The 17062-nt window shown below is 38.0% G+C and overlaps 1 protein-coding gene across 1 annotated transcript in view; it reads left to right on the top strand.

Moving 5' to 3' along the window:
• Positions 1-1573: 1573 nt before the first annotated feature.
• LOC150091713 (peptidyl-prolyl cis-trans isomerase NIMA-interacting 4) overlaps positions 1574-17062 on the top strand; it is a 57819-nt gene continuing 42330 nt past the window's right edge. The window contains exons 1-3 of the mRNA XM_090369408.1: positions 1574-1720; positions 7069-7168; positions 14960-15117. Of these exons, the coding sequence (XP_090225534.1) occupies positions 7141-7168; positions 14960-15117 (186 nt within the window). The 5' untranslated portion in view covers positions 1574-1720; positions 7069-7140. The remainder of the gene's footprint in view (positions 1721-7068; positions 7169-14959; positions 15118-17062) is intronic.

Here is a 17062-nt window from a genome sequence, read left to right as displayed (position 1 = left end):
AGAGCTGCTGGAACGAGTACAGAGAAGGGCAACAAGATTAGTGAATGGAACAAAGGGGTGCTCTTACGAAGAAAGGCTTAAGTTTTGCAAATTACAGTGTCTGGAGACTAGGCACCAGCGGGGTGATCTGATAGAGGTGTATAAAGCCTTGAATGGTTTAAGCATGCTCAATGCTGATGGGATTCTTCCTCTAGCTCAGAAAAATCACCTGAGAGGGCATAAATTGAAATTGAGGAAAGACAGATGTAGGATAGACGTGCGGAAATTTGCCTTTACCCAGCGGGTGGTTGGTTGGTGGAACAGACTGCCATCCCTTGTGGTGAAGGTTGATAGCCTAAATAAGTTTAAGGCTCAGCTGGAGAGGTATTTTGAACGAACAGAGGGGTGAAGTGGTAGTGGGTTTTTTTTGGCTGATGCTGCATAAGCTTGCTTTGTTGCATCAAATGCCTTTACTAATGCTAATGCTAATGCTAATTCTAATTTTTGCAGTCAGTTTTTTGTGACCAACCGATTCTGTGTGTGAACTATTACTGCTGTCTTGTCTATGTGATCCTCTATCACCTCCTTAACTAGTGACTCCATTATTTCCCCCGAAACAAAAGTTAAACTTACAGGTTATATAAAGTTGAATTGTATAAGTTTCTTTTCTTGCAGCATTTGCCATTACTACTGCTACTACTAGTACTATTTTAGAAAACGGAAATTGAAGGAATAAATGGCTATGGAGAAAAGTTATTTCTGTTCTCTGAAAAATTGGACAGAAAAAACCAGTCGGAAGCCGGCTGCTGCTCGGCTTCCGACTGGTTTGATAAAGAGAGAGAAAGCAGGAATTGTATACGCCAACTGTGAAGAACAGTACCCATGAAAGTATTTATAAAAAAAAGGTTGCAGCAGAAACATAATGTCTATGAGACTGATAATGGATGCTGTTTACTGGACGAAAAAACTGAGTTTTCTGGAAAAAACCATGCTCCTCTTGCCTGAGACTGATTAAGTCATCCCCGTTGTAAAAAGAGACCCATAAAAATTCTTGGCATCATTGAAGGGAGGAATTTTTAGGGCCTTCATTTTCTAGGATCGGGAGAAATAAAGCCACGCGCTGCTATTTTGCTTGCAATCCTAGCCTATTATACCTAACGAGAAGCCCGTTTTGGAGTTGTGTTGTAACATTATTATTTTGTTAATATTGTAATTATTTTATCGTTTTTATAATTATTTGTTATCTTCTATCACTCTCTATTTCTTACTTTCTATCCCATTTTTTCACTCGATTTATTATTTTTCTTATTTATTTTAATATATGTTTCAGTAATTTGTATTTTTCTATTTAATTTCATCATATATACAGTATGTATATATTTTTTGTTTTGAATTATTTAAGATCTCCTCTTTTCCATGGTTTTATTTTATTACCCTGTGGCTGCAAACTGTAACCTGGTGTCGAAAAGTACAGTCCGTTTGTGATGTGTTTGAACGTTGCGTGATCTGTTTGTGTGTTCATTTCCAAGCATTATTGACTTCTGCTATAAATGTACATAGTTTTGAATTCTGTCCACAGTGTTGTTGTTTTTTTTTTTTTTTTGGTAACATGTTTTTAATAATTGGTGAAGAGTAAAGAAGTCGAAGGACTGCTGTTAATTCAGTGCACAGTTATTCAGTGTTTGCAACCATTCGATGTGCATGTCAAAATTTCTACTGAGTTTTGGTTTCCCTTCGAAGTGTATGTCATAAAATACTATTGAGTTTTGGTTTCCCTTAGATGTGCATGTCATAAAATTTCTACTGAGTTTTGGTTTCCCTTCGATTTCGCAAGATAGATAGTTGGTTAATATATATATACTTAGTTTTTATTTTATTTTATTTATTTATTTGGATAACAAGATATACCAAATATATTTTTTGCAGTTATTATCCAAAGTCGTGTCACAAAGAATAAAATTATCAACTGTATCATTTTCAATTATTTCCTGTGTTGTGCGGGAGCAGAGTGGTGAACAGCGGGCATTCTTCTTGGTCTAATGTTATTTGGGAGTTTCCCAGGAATCAGTGTTGCTCACTGTTGTTTTCATTATGAAGAAGGCTTAATATGATATAATAATGATATCAAGAGTAGGAGACCTGCAGAATTACTTAACAAGTACAGGTCACTGTTGAAAAAAAGCCATGAATTAGGGTTGAATTTGAAAGTGTGTGCAATTCTACCCAGACACCATAGGAGGGAGTATATGATGAGAGCCTTGTTGATCAATTCGACCCTGGAAATATTGTGCAAGGCTCAAGGGGTAGAATTTTTTTCAGCCTGAACTGTACCTGTTAACAGGAGAGACTGCTTTTACAGGGATGGGATACACTTAAATAGAAAGGGTGCAAGAATATTTGCTGATGCTGTCGAGGCAGTGTTAGGTGGGTCGGAAAACTGCTAGCTTGGGGGGAGACAAAGACTAATAGATTAACAGTAGCCACTGGTAGAGGTGAAAGAGATTCTTGCACTGCTTCTATTGGAATGAACAGAAGCCTGAAAAACAAGATGCAGGATATTTCAGAGACTGCTGGGAGTCATTGCGGTACAAGTAAACACATGGGTTGTGTTAGGGTAGCCAAGAATAGAAACAGGTGTATGTATACTTGCGTGTACACCAGTGCTAGAAGTTTAGTAAATAAATTTGATGAATTTGAGGTATTGCTCAAAACATCAAAGGCAGATATTGTTGGGATATCAGAGACATGGTGTCACACAGATATAAGGAATGCAGAACTGGAATTTGGGGAGTACAACATCTACAGAAAGGATAGACAGGATAGGAAGGGAGGAGGAGTTATGCTATTAGTTAAGAAACACATAAAATACAAGGAAGTGAAGCCAGTCGACATCGCTGGACAGTTCACGTCGAGTCAGTTTGGTGTGACATAAGCATTTGGAGATCAAAATTGAGAGTAGGAGTGTGCTATAGGCCTAATGACTCTCATGAGTATAATAAGAAACTGTACAGGGAAATAGGCCGACCGGGCTAGCCGAGTGGGTAAAGTACCTGCCCGGCAACCCAAAGGTCGCGGGTTCGATTCCCGCCTCGGGCTTGGATCAAAGTACTGCAAAAACCTTGGGAGGTGCAATATGGCCACAGAAGCCGATGCGCCAACAACTACCAAATCAAATCAATCACAGGGAAATAGAGTGAGCCAGTAAATCAGAGAGCCTTATAATGGGGGATTTTAATGTCATAGATATGATCTGGAATTTGGGGGCTGGTCACTCACACACTAGCAAGGCTTTTGTGGATTTATTGGATGATTGTTTTCTATATCAGCATGTTCAGGAAGCAACTAGAGGGAGTAATACTCTTGATTTGATTATCAGTAGTGATTCTTCATGCATTAAGAATCTGCAGATAAATGAACCACTAGGTGGAAGTGATCACAGTGTGCTGAAGTGGGATTTACTCAAAGAGGTAACTGCCATTACGGGTAAAAGGAAGGGTTATTGCTTTCGTAAAGGTGACTACGATGGACTGAGACAGTATTTAAATTCTATACAGTGGGACCAACTGATGATGTTACCAACAGAAAATTCAAAATGGGAAGCATTCAAAGAACTTATCTTGGAACCTACTAGGCTTTACATACCAACTAAGAAATATTGTTCAAGGTTTAGGCCTAAATGGATGTGAGATGAACTAATGAGACATATGGCAGAGAAGAAAAATGCATGGGATACATACAAATTAACACGTGACACAGAAGCCTATGATAGATACAAGTTGATATGCAACCAAGTTACAAAGGAGGTTAGGCAGGCGAAGGCAGATTACGAGAAATCCTTGGCAAGGGATGCAAAGAAAAACAGCAAAGAGTTCTTTACTTATGTAAACTCGAGAAGGAAGGGGATGAATCAGATTGGTCCACTTGATATTGATGGGTCAACTGTTGATGATCCTGCTCAGGTAGCTAACAAACTAAATGAATATTTTGCATCGACATTCACACATGAGGAGTTATTCAGCAAGGGGAATGCCAGAGGTGTATTCAACTCTGGCAGTAAGCTAGAGAATCTTTTAATAACCGAGAGTAAAGTGGAGGAAAAATTGAAGATAAGGACAAGAAAGGCACCTGGGGGTGGATGGAATCTATCCAGTTATATTAAAGGAGGCAGCAAAGGAAGTAGACAAACCCTTAGCCATAATTATGAGGGTTTTCTTGGACTCAGGGGAGTTACCCACAGACTGGAGATGTGCATATGTGACCCCAATCCACAAAGGATGATCAAAGGCTGACACAAGTAATACAGGGCGCCTCCGTAGCCATGTGGGAAGGAGCAGCAGTGCGTAGCACACGCTTCTTGATTAGACCGGGGTTCAAGCCCGTCACCACCAAATACGGAGGATGCGGAAAGGTCAGGGAATGACCACCGCATAATCCCGGAGCAATATAGCCTTAGTTGCTAATGCTCCTAAAAACCAAATAACAAACAAACAAACAAACAAGTAATATAGACCTGTGAGTTTAACTTCTGTTCCAGGAAAATTAATGGAGGCACTGGTTAAAGAAGCACTGCAGGATTATCTAGACAAGACTTCAGTTATAGCTCGGACACAGCATGGTTTTGTTAAGGGGAAGTCTTGCCTGACCATTTTGATTGGATACTATGATGCATTCACAAAAGAACTGGATGCAGGGAATAACTTTGATATTATATACTTGGATCTTAGAAAGGCTTTTAATACTGTTTGCTGCACAAACCCCAGAGCAATATCAACTCTGTGCTACTACCCTGATAGTGGTAGAGAATGAAAGGGACCTGGGGGTGGTTGTGCAGGCAGATATGAAGTTCTCTGAGCAGTGCAAATGGGCTGCAAGAGTAGCTCATGGTGTATTGTCAATGATATATAGGAATTTTTCTAGCAAGGGTAAGGAGGTGATTATTCCCTTGTATAAGGCAATGGTCAGGCCACATCTAGAGTATTGTATACAGGTCTGGAGGCCTCATTTCAAGAAGGATGTAGAGCTGCTGGAACGAGTACAGAGAAGGGCAACAAGATTAGTGAATGGAACAAAGGGGTGCTCTTACGAAGAAAGGCTTAAATTTTGCAAATTACAGTGTCTGGAGACTAGGCACCGGTGAGGTGATCTGATAGAGGTGTATAAAGCCTTGAATGGTTTGAGCATGCTCAGTGCTGATGGGATTCTTCCTCTTGCTCAGAATAATCACCTGTGAGGGCATAAATTGAAATTGAGGAAAGATAGATGTAGGATAGACGTGCGGAAATTTGCCTTTAGCCAGTGGGTGGTTCGTTGTGGAATAGAATTCCATCCCTTGTCGTGGAAGTTGATAGCCTAAATAAGTTTAAGGCTCAGCTGGAAAGGTATTTCGAATGAAGAGAGCGATGAAGTGGAAGTGGGTTTTTTTTTTTTTTGGCTGATGCTGCATAAGCTTGCTTTCTTGCATCAAATGCCTCTACTAATGCTAATGCTGATATCTAAGTTTGCAGATGATATAAAGTTGGTGGGGTATGTTATGTTATAATATCAGTGGGGTATGTTATTTTATGTTATAATCAAGGTATGTTATAATATACCTTGCATCAATTACTGCATGAAGATCTAAAGAATTTAGGCAGATTGGCTGAGAAGTGGCAGTTGAAGTTTAATAATGACAAGTGTAAGGTAGTAGTAGTAGTGGCAAGTGATGCAAGAAAGCAAGTGTATGAGCTTATGCAGCATCAGCCAAAAAAAAAAAATCACACCATTCCCTCCAAATGCCTGTCCAGTTTCTCCTTAAATTTATTCAACCTATCAACTTCCACAACGACAGATGGAAGTTTGTTCCAGCAATTAACCACCCGCTGGCTAAAGGCAAATTTCTGCACATCTATTCTACATCCGCCCTTTCTTAATTTGAATTTATGTCCCCATAGGTTCGTAATCTGAACAAGTGGAATGATCCCATCAGAATTCAGTGTGCTCAACCCATTCAAGGCCTTATACACCTCAATCAGATTGGGTACCAGATATGGGTGGTTCTCAACTGTGCTCTGTGTTGTACACACTGAAGGTAGTAGAGAATGAAAAGTACCTGGGGATAATTGTGCAGTTAGACATGAAGTTCTCCGAACAGTGCAGACAGGCTGCTAGGACACCTCAAGGTTTTGTCAGTGATATACAGGAATTTTGCCAACAGTGATAAGATTCCACTGAATAAGGCAATGGTAAGCTTACGTCTTGAGTACTGCGTTCAGGTCTGGATGCTTTATTTTAGGAAAGAAGTGGACGACCAGTTAGAACTGGCATATTGAAGAGAAAAAAGATTAGCAACAGGAACAAAATGGTACTACTCATATATTAGCAAGAAAGACTTCATTTCTCCAAGTTATATCATCTGGAAACTAGACACCCAAGAGCAGACATGATTGAGGTTTTTAAGGCTTGGAATGGATTGAGTACATCAAATGTTGATGGTATTCTTCCCCTTTCTCAGACAACACACATGAGAGGACAAATTTAAATTGAGGGATAGATGTGAAGAAACTTTCTTTCAGCTAGTGCGTAGTTTATTGTTGGAACAAACTTGCATCTAGTGTTGTAGAAGTGGGGGTAGTTTTGAATAAATTTAGGGATGTATTAGGGTGTAAATAAGTGATGTGGAAAGGTTTTTTTTTTTTTTTGTGCTGATACTCTATAAGCCTGTTTCCTTGCAGCATTTGTCAAACTAATGTAAAAGCTGAAATATATATAAAGCCCACCACATGCCTTTTTTTTTTTTTTTTTTTTAGCACCTGGTAGGGGTAAACTTATGTTTTCTGCATTCACGTTTAGATTTTTTCCTTGAGGTGTAGGTATTGTCAGTAATGAATGCAATGAAAGGTTTTATCAAAATTTATATGATATTGAAAAGCACTATCAGGGAATGTGGAACCATACATGCTAGCTGACCATTAGATATTAATTGGGTACCTCCGGATGTCAGTTACAAAAGGAAAAAAAAATGAGCAAAAATATTTTGCATTTAATTTTTACATTATTAATTATAATTAAACTTCTATTCATGTATAAATCTTTTATTTCCCCTGTAAATAGTGAGTGAAAGAAAAGTTTCAAACTCAGATTTAAATTCAAGACCAAGGAGTCAATGCCAGGGTGCAGTAGTACATGCACTCGCTTGACTGGGTCAAGTCACGTGAGTACTAAATTCAACAGTATTCTTGTGCTCTATGTTGTAAACTCCACTGACCTTATGTGATCATCTTTGAGTATAAAATAAAATTTAATTTACATTCAGGTTTACTAGAATCTCTAATTTTTCTTTTAAAGAAAATAAATTTTTTTTTTGTTTTGTTGTGTTTTTAATTACAGTCATTACTTAGGAGCTCAGTAATGACTGTAATTTAGCAGTCATTACTGAGATCCTAAGACTTCTATTTTAGGATTACTTTTAATTATAAAAACTAAAAAATAAAACCCCTCAATAAACACCAAACTCTTTTGCTGTGTACTAGATCTTGCTAAAATGTTTATTTCACTTGAAAATTACTACATTTTGTGTTCAAAATTTGTGATTTAGAAATTGAGTAAAGTACTCTGCAGTATCATATCATTGCAAGATATGATAATATCTTGCAATATATGATCAAACTCAAATTTTTGCAACTACATCCTACATTAACATACACTGAGTGTCCCCTTTAAAAGGTAAACCCACCAATTGGCAAGTAAAACCCAACCCCCTTTAGCCCTTAGAACAACCTAGATTCATCATTTCATGGACTCTGTGTAGTGTCAAAAGAATGCCATGGGGCTGCTGGTCCATGTTGACATCAACTGCTTCCCACAGATGTTGCAAATTGTATAGTTGTGGTCTCTACTCCAAAGAGCTTGTTCCATCTCGTCCCAGATGCTCAATTAGTTTGAAATCTGGTGACACCATTGCAGTAGACTGAATTCACTTGCATGTTCCTGGAAGCAGTTTTCTACAATTCTGGCCTTGTGACATGGCACATTATCCTATTAACAGAACCTGATCACAGGTTGATACATTGCAGCCATGAAGGGGCACACTTGATTGGAAATAATTTCCAGATAACCCTAATCTGGAAATAATTTCCAGATTAGGGTTGAATTTGAAAGTGTGTCTGCAATTCTGCCCAGACACGATAGGAGGGAGTATATGCCGAGAGCCCTGTCGATCAATTCGGCCCTGGAAGGATTGTGCAAGGCTCAAGAGGTAGAATGTTTTTTCAGCCTGGTCTGTACTTGTTAACAGGAGAGACTGCTTTTACAGGGATGGGATACACTTAAATAGAAAGGGTGCAAGAATATTTGCTGATGCTGTCGAGGCAGTGTTAGGTGGGTCGGAAAACTGCTAGCTTGGGGGGAGACAAAGACTAATAGATTAACAGTAGCCACTGGTAGAGGTGAAAGAGATTCTTGCACTGCTTCTATTGGAATGAACAGAAGCCTGAAAAACAAGATGCAGGATATTTCAGAGACTGCTGGGAGTCATTGCGGTACAAGTAAACACATGGGTTGTGTTAGGGTAGCTAAGAATAGAAACAGGTGTATGTATACTTGCGTGTACACCAGTGCTAGGAGTTTAGTAAATAAATTTGATGAATTTGAGGTATTGCTCAAAACATCAAAGGCAGATATTGTTGGGATATCAGAGACATGGTGTCACACAGATATAAGGAATGCAGAACTGGAATTTGGGGAGTACAATGTCTACAGAAAGGATAGACAGGATAGGAAGGGAGGAGGGGTTATGCTATTAGTTAAGAAATACATAAAATCCAAGGAAGTGAAGCCAGTCGACATTGCTGGACAGTGCAGTGTCGAATCAGTTTGGTGTGACATAAGCTTTGGGAGATCAAGATTGAGAGTAGGAGTCTGCTATAGGCCTAATGACTCTGATGAGTATAATAAGAAACTGTACGGGGAAATAGAGTGGGCCAGTAAATCAGAGAGTCTTATAATGGGGGATTTTAATTTCCCAGATATTGACTGGAATTTGGGGGCTGGTCACTCACACACTAGCAAGGCTTTTGTGGATTTATTTGATGATTGTTTTCTACATCAGCATGTTCAGGAGGCAACTAGAGGGAGTAATACTCTTGATTTGATTATCAGTAGTGATTCTTCATGCATTAAAAATCTGCAGGTAAATGAACCACTAGGTGGCAGTGATCACAGTGTGCTGAAGTGGGATTTACTCACAGAGGTAACTACCATTAGAGTTAAAGGGAAGGGTTATTGCTTTCGTAAAGGTGACTACGATGGACTGAGACAGTATTTAAATTCTATACAGTGGGACCAACTGATGATGTTACCAACAGCAAATTCAAAATGGGAAGCATTCAAAGAACTTATCTTGGAAGCTACTAGGCTTTACAAATCGACTAAGAAATATTGTTCAAGGTTTAGGCCTAAGTGGATGTGAGATGAACTAATGAGACATATGGCAGAGAAGAAAAATGCATGGGATACATACAAATTAACACGTGACACAGAAGCCTATGATAGATACAAGTTGATCTGTAACCAAGTTACAAAGGAGGTTAGGCAGGCGAAGGCAGATTATGAGAAATCTTTGGCAAGGGATGCAAAGAAAAACAGCAAAGAGTTCTTTACTTATGTAAACTCTAGAAGGAAGGGGATAAATCAAATTGGTCCACTTGATATTGATGGGTCAACTGTTGATGATCCTGCTCAGGTAGCTAACAAACTGAATGAATATTTTGCATGAACATTAACACATGAGGAGTTATTCAGCGAGGGGAATGCCAGAGGTATATTCAACTCTAGCAGTAATCTAGAGAATCTTGTAATAACTTAGAGTAAAGTGGAGGAGAAATTGTTGAAGATAAATACAAGAAAGGCACCTGGGGTGGATGGGATCTATCCAGTTATATTAAAGGAAGTAGCAAAGGAAGTAAGCAAACCCTTAGCCATAATTATGAGAGCTTCCTTGGGCTCAGGGGAAGTACCCATGGACTGGAGATGTGCAAATGTGACCCCAATTCACAAAGGAGGATCAAAGGCTGACACAAGTAATTATAGACCTGTTAGTTTAACTTCTGTTCCTGGAAAATTAATGGAGGCACTGGTTAAGGAAGCACTGCAGGATCATCTAGACAAGACTTCAGTTATAGCTCAGACACAGCATGGTTTTGTTAAGGGGAAGTCTTGCCTGACCAATTTGATTGGATACTATGATGCAGTCACAAAAGAACTGGATGCAGGGAATAACTTTGATATTATATACTTGGATCTTAGAAAGGCTTTTGATACTGTTGCACATGGAAGACTGCTGCACAAATTGGAGCAGTGTGGCATTGGAGGCAAATTGCTACTATGGATAAAGGGGTGATTGAGGGGGAGAAGACAGTGCTAATCAATGGACACTGCTCATCGTGGACTAATGTTATTAGTGGAGTCCCTCAGGGTTCAGTATTGGGTCCATTATTGTTTTCTGTATTTATAAATGATATTGATGATGGTATACCAAGCTTAATGTCCAAGTTTGCAGCCGATACGAAGGTTGGCAGGGTTGTCAAGGACACTACTGACACTATGCTATGTTACTGCAACAGGATCTGGAAAGGTTGAGCAGATGGGCTGAGAGGTGGCAAATGAAGTTTAACATTGACATATGGGAAACAGCAACCCCAGAGCAACGTATCAACTCTGGTACTACACTGACAGTAGTAGAGAATGAAAGGGACCCTGGGGTGGTTGTGCAGGCAGATATGAAGTTTTCTGACAGTGCAGACGGGCTGCAAGAGTAGCTCATGGTGTACTGTCGATGATATATAGGAATTTTTCTAGCAGGGATAAGGAGGTGATTTCCCTTGTATAAGGCAATGGTCAGGCCGCACCTAGAGTACTGTATACAGGTCTGGAGGCCTCATTTCAAGAAGGATGTAGAGATGTTGGAACGAGTACAGAGAAGGGCAACAAGATTAGTGAATGGAACAAAGGGGTGCTCTTACGAAGAAAGGCTTAAGTTTTGCAAATTACAGTGTCTGGAGACTAGGCACCGGCGAGGTGATCTGATAGAGGTGTATAAAGCCTTGAATGGTTTGAGCATGCTCAGTGCTGATGGGATTCTTCCTCTATCTCAGAATAATCACCTGAGAGGGCATAAATTCAAATTGAGGAAAGACAGATGTAGGATAGACGTGAGGAAATTTGCCTTTAGCCAGCGGGTGGTTGGTTGCTGGAATAGACTTCCATCCCTTGTCGTGGAAGTTGATAGCCGAAATAAGTTTAAGGCTCAGCTGGACAGGTATTTCGAACGAACAGAGGGGTGAAGTGGAAGTGGTTATTTTTTATTTATTTATTTATTTTATTTTATTATTTTATTTTTTTTTTTGGCTGATGCTGCATAAGCTTGCTTTCTTGCATCAAATGACTCTACTAATGCTAAAACCTGTAGGGTCCAAATGTTTTTCCACTGAAAATACTGCTCACACCATTAGGAATTCTCCCAATACATCAATCTCAATGCAAAACCACCACCACCATGCATTGTCTATACATGGCAGGATGGCTCCTCATATTCATGATATTTTTATTATATTCCTGTCCTTCCATCAGCATGAGAAAACAGGAACTGGGATTCATCAGACCAGGCAATATTTTTCCAATTCACTTCTTCCCAATGTTGATGTTCCTGAGCTCACTGTAATTGTAGTTTTATTTATTTTTTTTTTTTTTTTACCAATAGGATTGAAACCTGGTGTTGACATTGACAATAACAACACCAAGGTATGATGAGTTGTACATTCTGAAATGCCTCTTTATATACCCACTGTTGTATTGGGTTGTTATGAGTGACTGTAGCCCTTCTTGTTAGCCTTCTTGTCTTGTCAACCTCTGTTGGCCTCTCCCATCAACTTTCCAAACATGGGATTGCTGTTGACTAGATGTTATTTGGGTTATTGGACCAATCTCGATACACCTTAGACACAGTCATACCCAATAACCCCAGCATGGTTTCAGTTTCCAAGATATTCATATTGGTGCATGTGGCACTAACTGGTATATCATGTTCAGAGTTACTTAATTCTTTCATCTTATTCATTCTTACACTGAATTTCATATATACAGCATTGCTATGTCCCTATCCACCTATATTGTTACATACTTGTTTCACATGATATGAACACTTGATGCTGCTATTGAAGAAGTGCTTCATTTCATGAAAAGAGTAGGTCTACCTAATAAAGTGGCCACTCAGTATATTTGTTAATGGCATACACCTTATATAATGGTTTGAAAACCAGTGTTCTACCATAAGATTCCAGCTTTGCTATGAAGAAATTTTTTAACATAGGTTTGTGTATCAGGGAGGGGGAATGCAAAGTTCCTTTCATTGACAGAAATGGGATAACACTGCTATATATTATTATGTAATAATTTATTGACCTCATCTGTAGTGGTATACTTTTCTGCAGAAGATGTTAAAGGGGATTTGCAGATACCTATATTTAAAAATATTTATAGAGTTAGCGAATATTCTTAGAAATACAGTAAACATTCATTAACATCATCATATTTACTTCTGAATGTTCTTTTCTCTTTCCTCCATCCCTGATGTTATCCAATGTGCTTTAAAAGTGTCTTTGGAAAATTTCGTTCATTTTATATTTCATTGAGGTACCATGGAGGGTATCATACGGAAGTGTTCTATGTACTATATTGAGGTAAACTCCTCTTATTATTTTACAAATATTATTATCAACGTAGAACGTATTGAGTATTACAATTGTATTGTATTGAGTATTTAAATTCTTATTGACTATTTCATTCACTTCTTGTCTCTCCAGTAGCTGGAGGGTATCATAAGGAAGTGTTCAACGTACTATATTGAGGTAAACTCCTCTTATCATTTTACAAATTTTATATTTCAAAGGTTTGCAGAATACTAGTCTATACTGTGGCAAAGGGTATATAATTCAAGAATGCCATTTCACAGTTGGCCTGACAGTCATTACATGAGGTTATGGCATTACATGCCAATTCATTAAATGGTCAATTCTTCCTCCTTGGCATCTATGCATGCTAGGTATTCAGAGTAAATATTCATTTTATTGGTAGGTACTGCTGTCCAAATATTTTTGAGCATATAATGCACATGATTTTGTCATAAGATTAATTCTGCATTCTTGAAAGTGGATTTTTTGTCTTTTTAATGTCCTCAGTATCCAGTGTTTATCAGCAATTTGAATTTTTAAATTAGAATGTATAGAGTACTTCAAGTGATTTTTTGTTCTTGAAACCACATTTATTAAGAGCTGTTATTGTTGTTATTAGCATGCCTGTGTAGGATGGATAATTGTAGCTAATATTCAGATCTTTGATCTGAATATTAATTGGAAAGATCCAAAGCAGAATTAATTGGACAAATCATAGACACAGAGTACAACATAATATGCCAAGAGTTAAAAGATTATTACATCAGAAAATTTGAAAATATGTTTCTTAAAAAAAAAATAAAATAAAAATAGTGTGAATAGGTAAATTAGTGACTTTTGGTAACTTATTTTTAGTACATGAATCATGGCTAACCTCAGGCAAGAATATGATTTATTTTTGATTTTAGTTGTGGGATATAAATGTCCAAAGATTTGATGTTAGGTGAAAGTTCACATCTGTGGATGCTGCTCAAGAAATATCATATATTTAAGGATATGAGGCTCAGTATAAATACTTCCAGTAGTACACAGTTATCAACCTCTACTGCCTTATATTTTCCTATATTTCATGTATATATGTGAAACATGTCTTATATTTCATGTATATATGTGAAACATGTCTTATATTTCCTATAATTTTCAAATTCTGATACTAATCAACATAGTGAAATATCTACCTGTTGGATGACTTTTTATTTATTTATTTATTTTTTTGATTGTTCATTTGGTCTCATGCATTATACTTTGTATTTCCTATACATTCTACATTTTTTTCCCTGTATTTTCCTATATCTTTGGATGCTATATCCTATTTTTCTCTAACAGTTTGGGCTATTTTTAATCATAAGGCTGGTAGTAGCATTGTAGTACAGTCCTGAAGTACCTATTATTATTAGCCCTATGGCGCAAGGAAGCCTGAGGCTTATGCTGCACCAGCCAAAAAACAAATTCTGAATTACCAAGAGAGAGAGAGAGAGAGAGAGAGAGAGAGAGAGAGAGAGAGAGAGAGAGAGAGAGTCAGTCAGTCAGTCAGTCAGAAGTAGAAAAGAATCACCAAGAAAGAGAAGAATGATGATATCCAGCTCAAGACCCTGGGTGTGCCAAGCCCATACTCACCAGATGTGAGCCCCTGTTTGTAATACTATTTTGCAGTGAGATATCATTTGAAGCAAAGTAATAGTCCATTACTCACAAGATATCAAAAAATTTAGAAATTATTCAGAAACCAAGATCTTTCATCATTGTTTTTAATAGTTATGGCTGAGTATTAGCATTAGCATTAGCATTAGCATTAGTAGAGGCATTTGATGCAAGAAAGCAAGCTTATGCAGCATCAGCCAAAAAAAAAAAAAAAAAAAAAAAAAAAGTAACATAAATAAATAAAAATAACCACTTCCACTTCACCCCTCTGTTCGTTCGAAATACCTGTCCAGCTGAGTAGATTTGTCTCTGCCTCTCCGTTAGTTCCAGGTTTGAAATCTTTTGAAATTGGAAGATACCAACTGAGACCAACTGAAGCTTTTTCAAGTGGAACTCAGTTAGGTACCCAGAAGTAGACAATTATGTATTTCTTTAAATTACCTTTGCAGATGAACTGGCTTTAGAATATGTAATTTATACATGTTAAGTATACTTCGTGGGTTCTGCCTTTTAATATTCCATATGACTTTTGTTAAGAAATGCATAATTTTGGTTGCTTGCCTATCAATTTTCTGTTTATTATTTTAAATGATAATAGTGTTTATAGTAAAATTTATCATTTTTTTTATATGTAGAAAATTTTTGTGAAATGCCAAAAAGTAAAGCTGTAGGGGGAGATGGAAAAGGAGCTAAAGGTGCCAAGGGACAGTCAAAAAGTAAAAGTGGTAATTCAAATGAATCAGAAGAAAAATCACAAGCAAAACAAAGTAAAGGGGGAAAAAATGCTGTAAAGGTAAGAAAAATTAATTTGAAGAATATCATAGATTAAAAACAGCACTACAAATTCTATCAGAACAGTATCTTTTAGAAATTATGATCAACCAAATACCACCTGAAATTTGCTTGTAATTTAATTTTAGAATTGTTTTAAAACATTGGATTGAGGACTGTGAATACAAAACATTAAGTAAGAGAAAAATTAAACCTGTGAGAGAAAAGTGACAAGAGAAAGAACGGAGAAAGTTAGATTTTTTTTAATAATATTCAAGTGCTCATTATTAAGGAGACACTGATAGTGTCTCCCTAATAATTCCAACTGAGTCATGTGTTACTGGGATGCTCAATGATGAGATAAGCAATAGAGAAAGAAAAACAGAAGAAAACTTGATTTTTTGAGGGAATGGGAGCTTCATCCTGTGAATGTAATTTTTTTTTAATGAAAACCCCAAACATGAGAGGTATTAGAACTTATAGTACTAAGTACTGTGCTTGGGTTGGAGGTTGAGATGACGAAAGAAGATATTTGTTGACATTAGACTTGACCTCTGCCCAGACACGATAGGAGGGAGTGTTTGATGAGAGCCTTGTCGGTCAATTCGGTCCTGGAAAGATTCTGCAAGGCTCAAAGGGTAGAATTTTTTTCAGCCTGGATTGTACTTGTTAACAGGAGAGACTGCTTCTACAGGGATGGGATACACTTAAATAGAAAGGGTGCAAGAATATTTGCTGATGCTATCGAAGAAGTATTAGGTGGGTCAGAAAACTGCTAGCTTGACGGGGGGGGGATGTTGTTATTGTTGTTGTTATTTGGTTTTTAGGAGCATTAGCAACTAAGGCCATATTGCTCTGGGGATATGCGGTGGTCATTTCCTGACCTTTCCGCATCCTCCGTATTTGGTGGTGATAGGCTCGAACCCTGGTCTGATCAAGAAGCGTGTGTTATGCACTGCTGCTTCTGCCCACCTGGCTACAGAGGTGCCTGCTTGGGGGAATACAAGGACTAATAGATTAACAGTAGCCACTGGCAGAGGTGAAAGTGATTCTTGCACTGCTTCTATTGGAATGAGCAAAAGCCTGGAAAACAAGATGCAGGATGTTTCAGAGACTGCTGAGAGTCATTGCGGTACAAGTAAACACATGGGTTGTGTTAGGGTAGCTAAGAATAGAAACAGGTGCATGTATACTTGCGTGTACACCAATGCTAGGAGTTTGGTAAATAAATTTGATGAATTTGAGGTATTGCTCAAAGCATCAAAGGCGGATATTGTTGGGATATCAGAGACGTGGTGTCACACAGATATAAGGAATGCAGAACTGGAATTTGGGGAGTACAACGTCTACATAAAGGATAGACAGGATAGGAAGGGAGAAGGGGTTATGCTATTAGTTAAGAAACACATAAAATCCAAGTAAGTGAAGCCAGTCGACATCGCTGGACAGTGCAGTGCAGTGCAGTGTTGAGTCAGTTTGGTGTGACATAAGCATTGGGAGATCAAAATTGAGAATGGGAGTGTGCTATAGGCCTAATGACTCTGATGAGTATAATAAGAAACTGTACAGGAAAACAGAGAGGGGCCCAATAAATCAGAGAGTCTTATAATGGGAGATTTTAATGTCCCAGATATTGACTGGAATTTGGGGGCTGGTCACTCACACACTAGCAAGGCTTTTGTGGATTTATTGGATGATTGTTTTCTACATCAGCATGTTCGGGAGGCAACCAGAGGGAGTAATACTCTTGATTTGATTATCAGTAGTGATTCTTCATGTGTTAAGAATCTGCAGATAAATGAACCACTAGGTGGCAGTGATCACAGTGTGCTGAAGTGGGATTTACTCAAAGAGGTAACTACCATTAGGGGTAAAGGTAAAGGGAAGGGTTATTGCTTTCATAAAGGCGACTACGATGGTCTGAGACAGTATTTAAATTCTATACAGTGGGACCAACTGATGATGTT

Source organism: Mastigoproctus giganteus, chromosome 1, assembly GCF_048544385.1.
Source record: "Mastigoproctus giganteus isolate SK-2022 chromosome 1, ASM4854438v1, whole genome shotgun sequence".
In the NCBI taxonomy this organism is placed as follows: domain Eukaryota; kingdom Metazoa; phylum Arthropoda; class Arachnida; order Uropygi; family Thelyphonidae; genus Mastigoproctus; species Mastigoproctus giganteus.
Note: the sequence above shows the minus strand (reverse complement) of the source record. Positions and strands in the feature narration are given on the sequence as shown.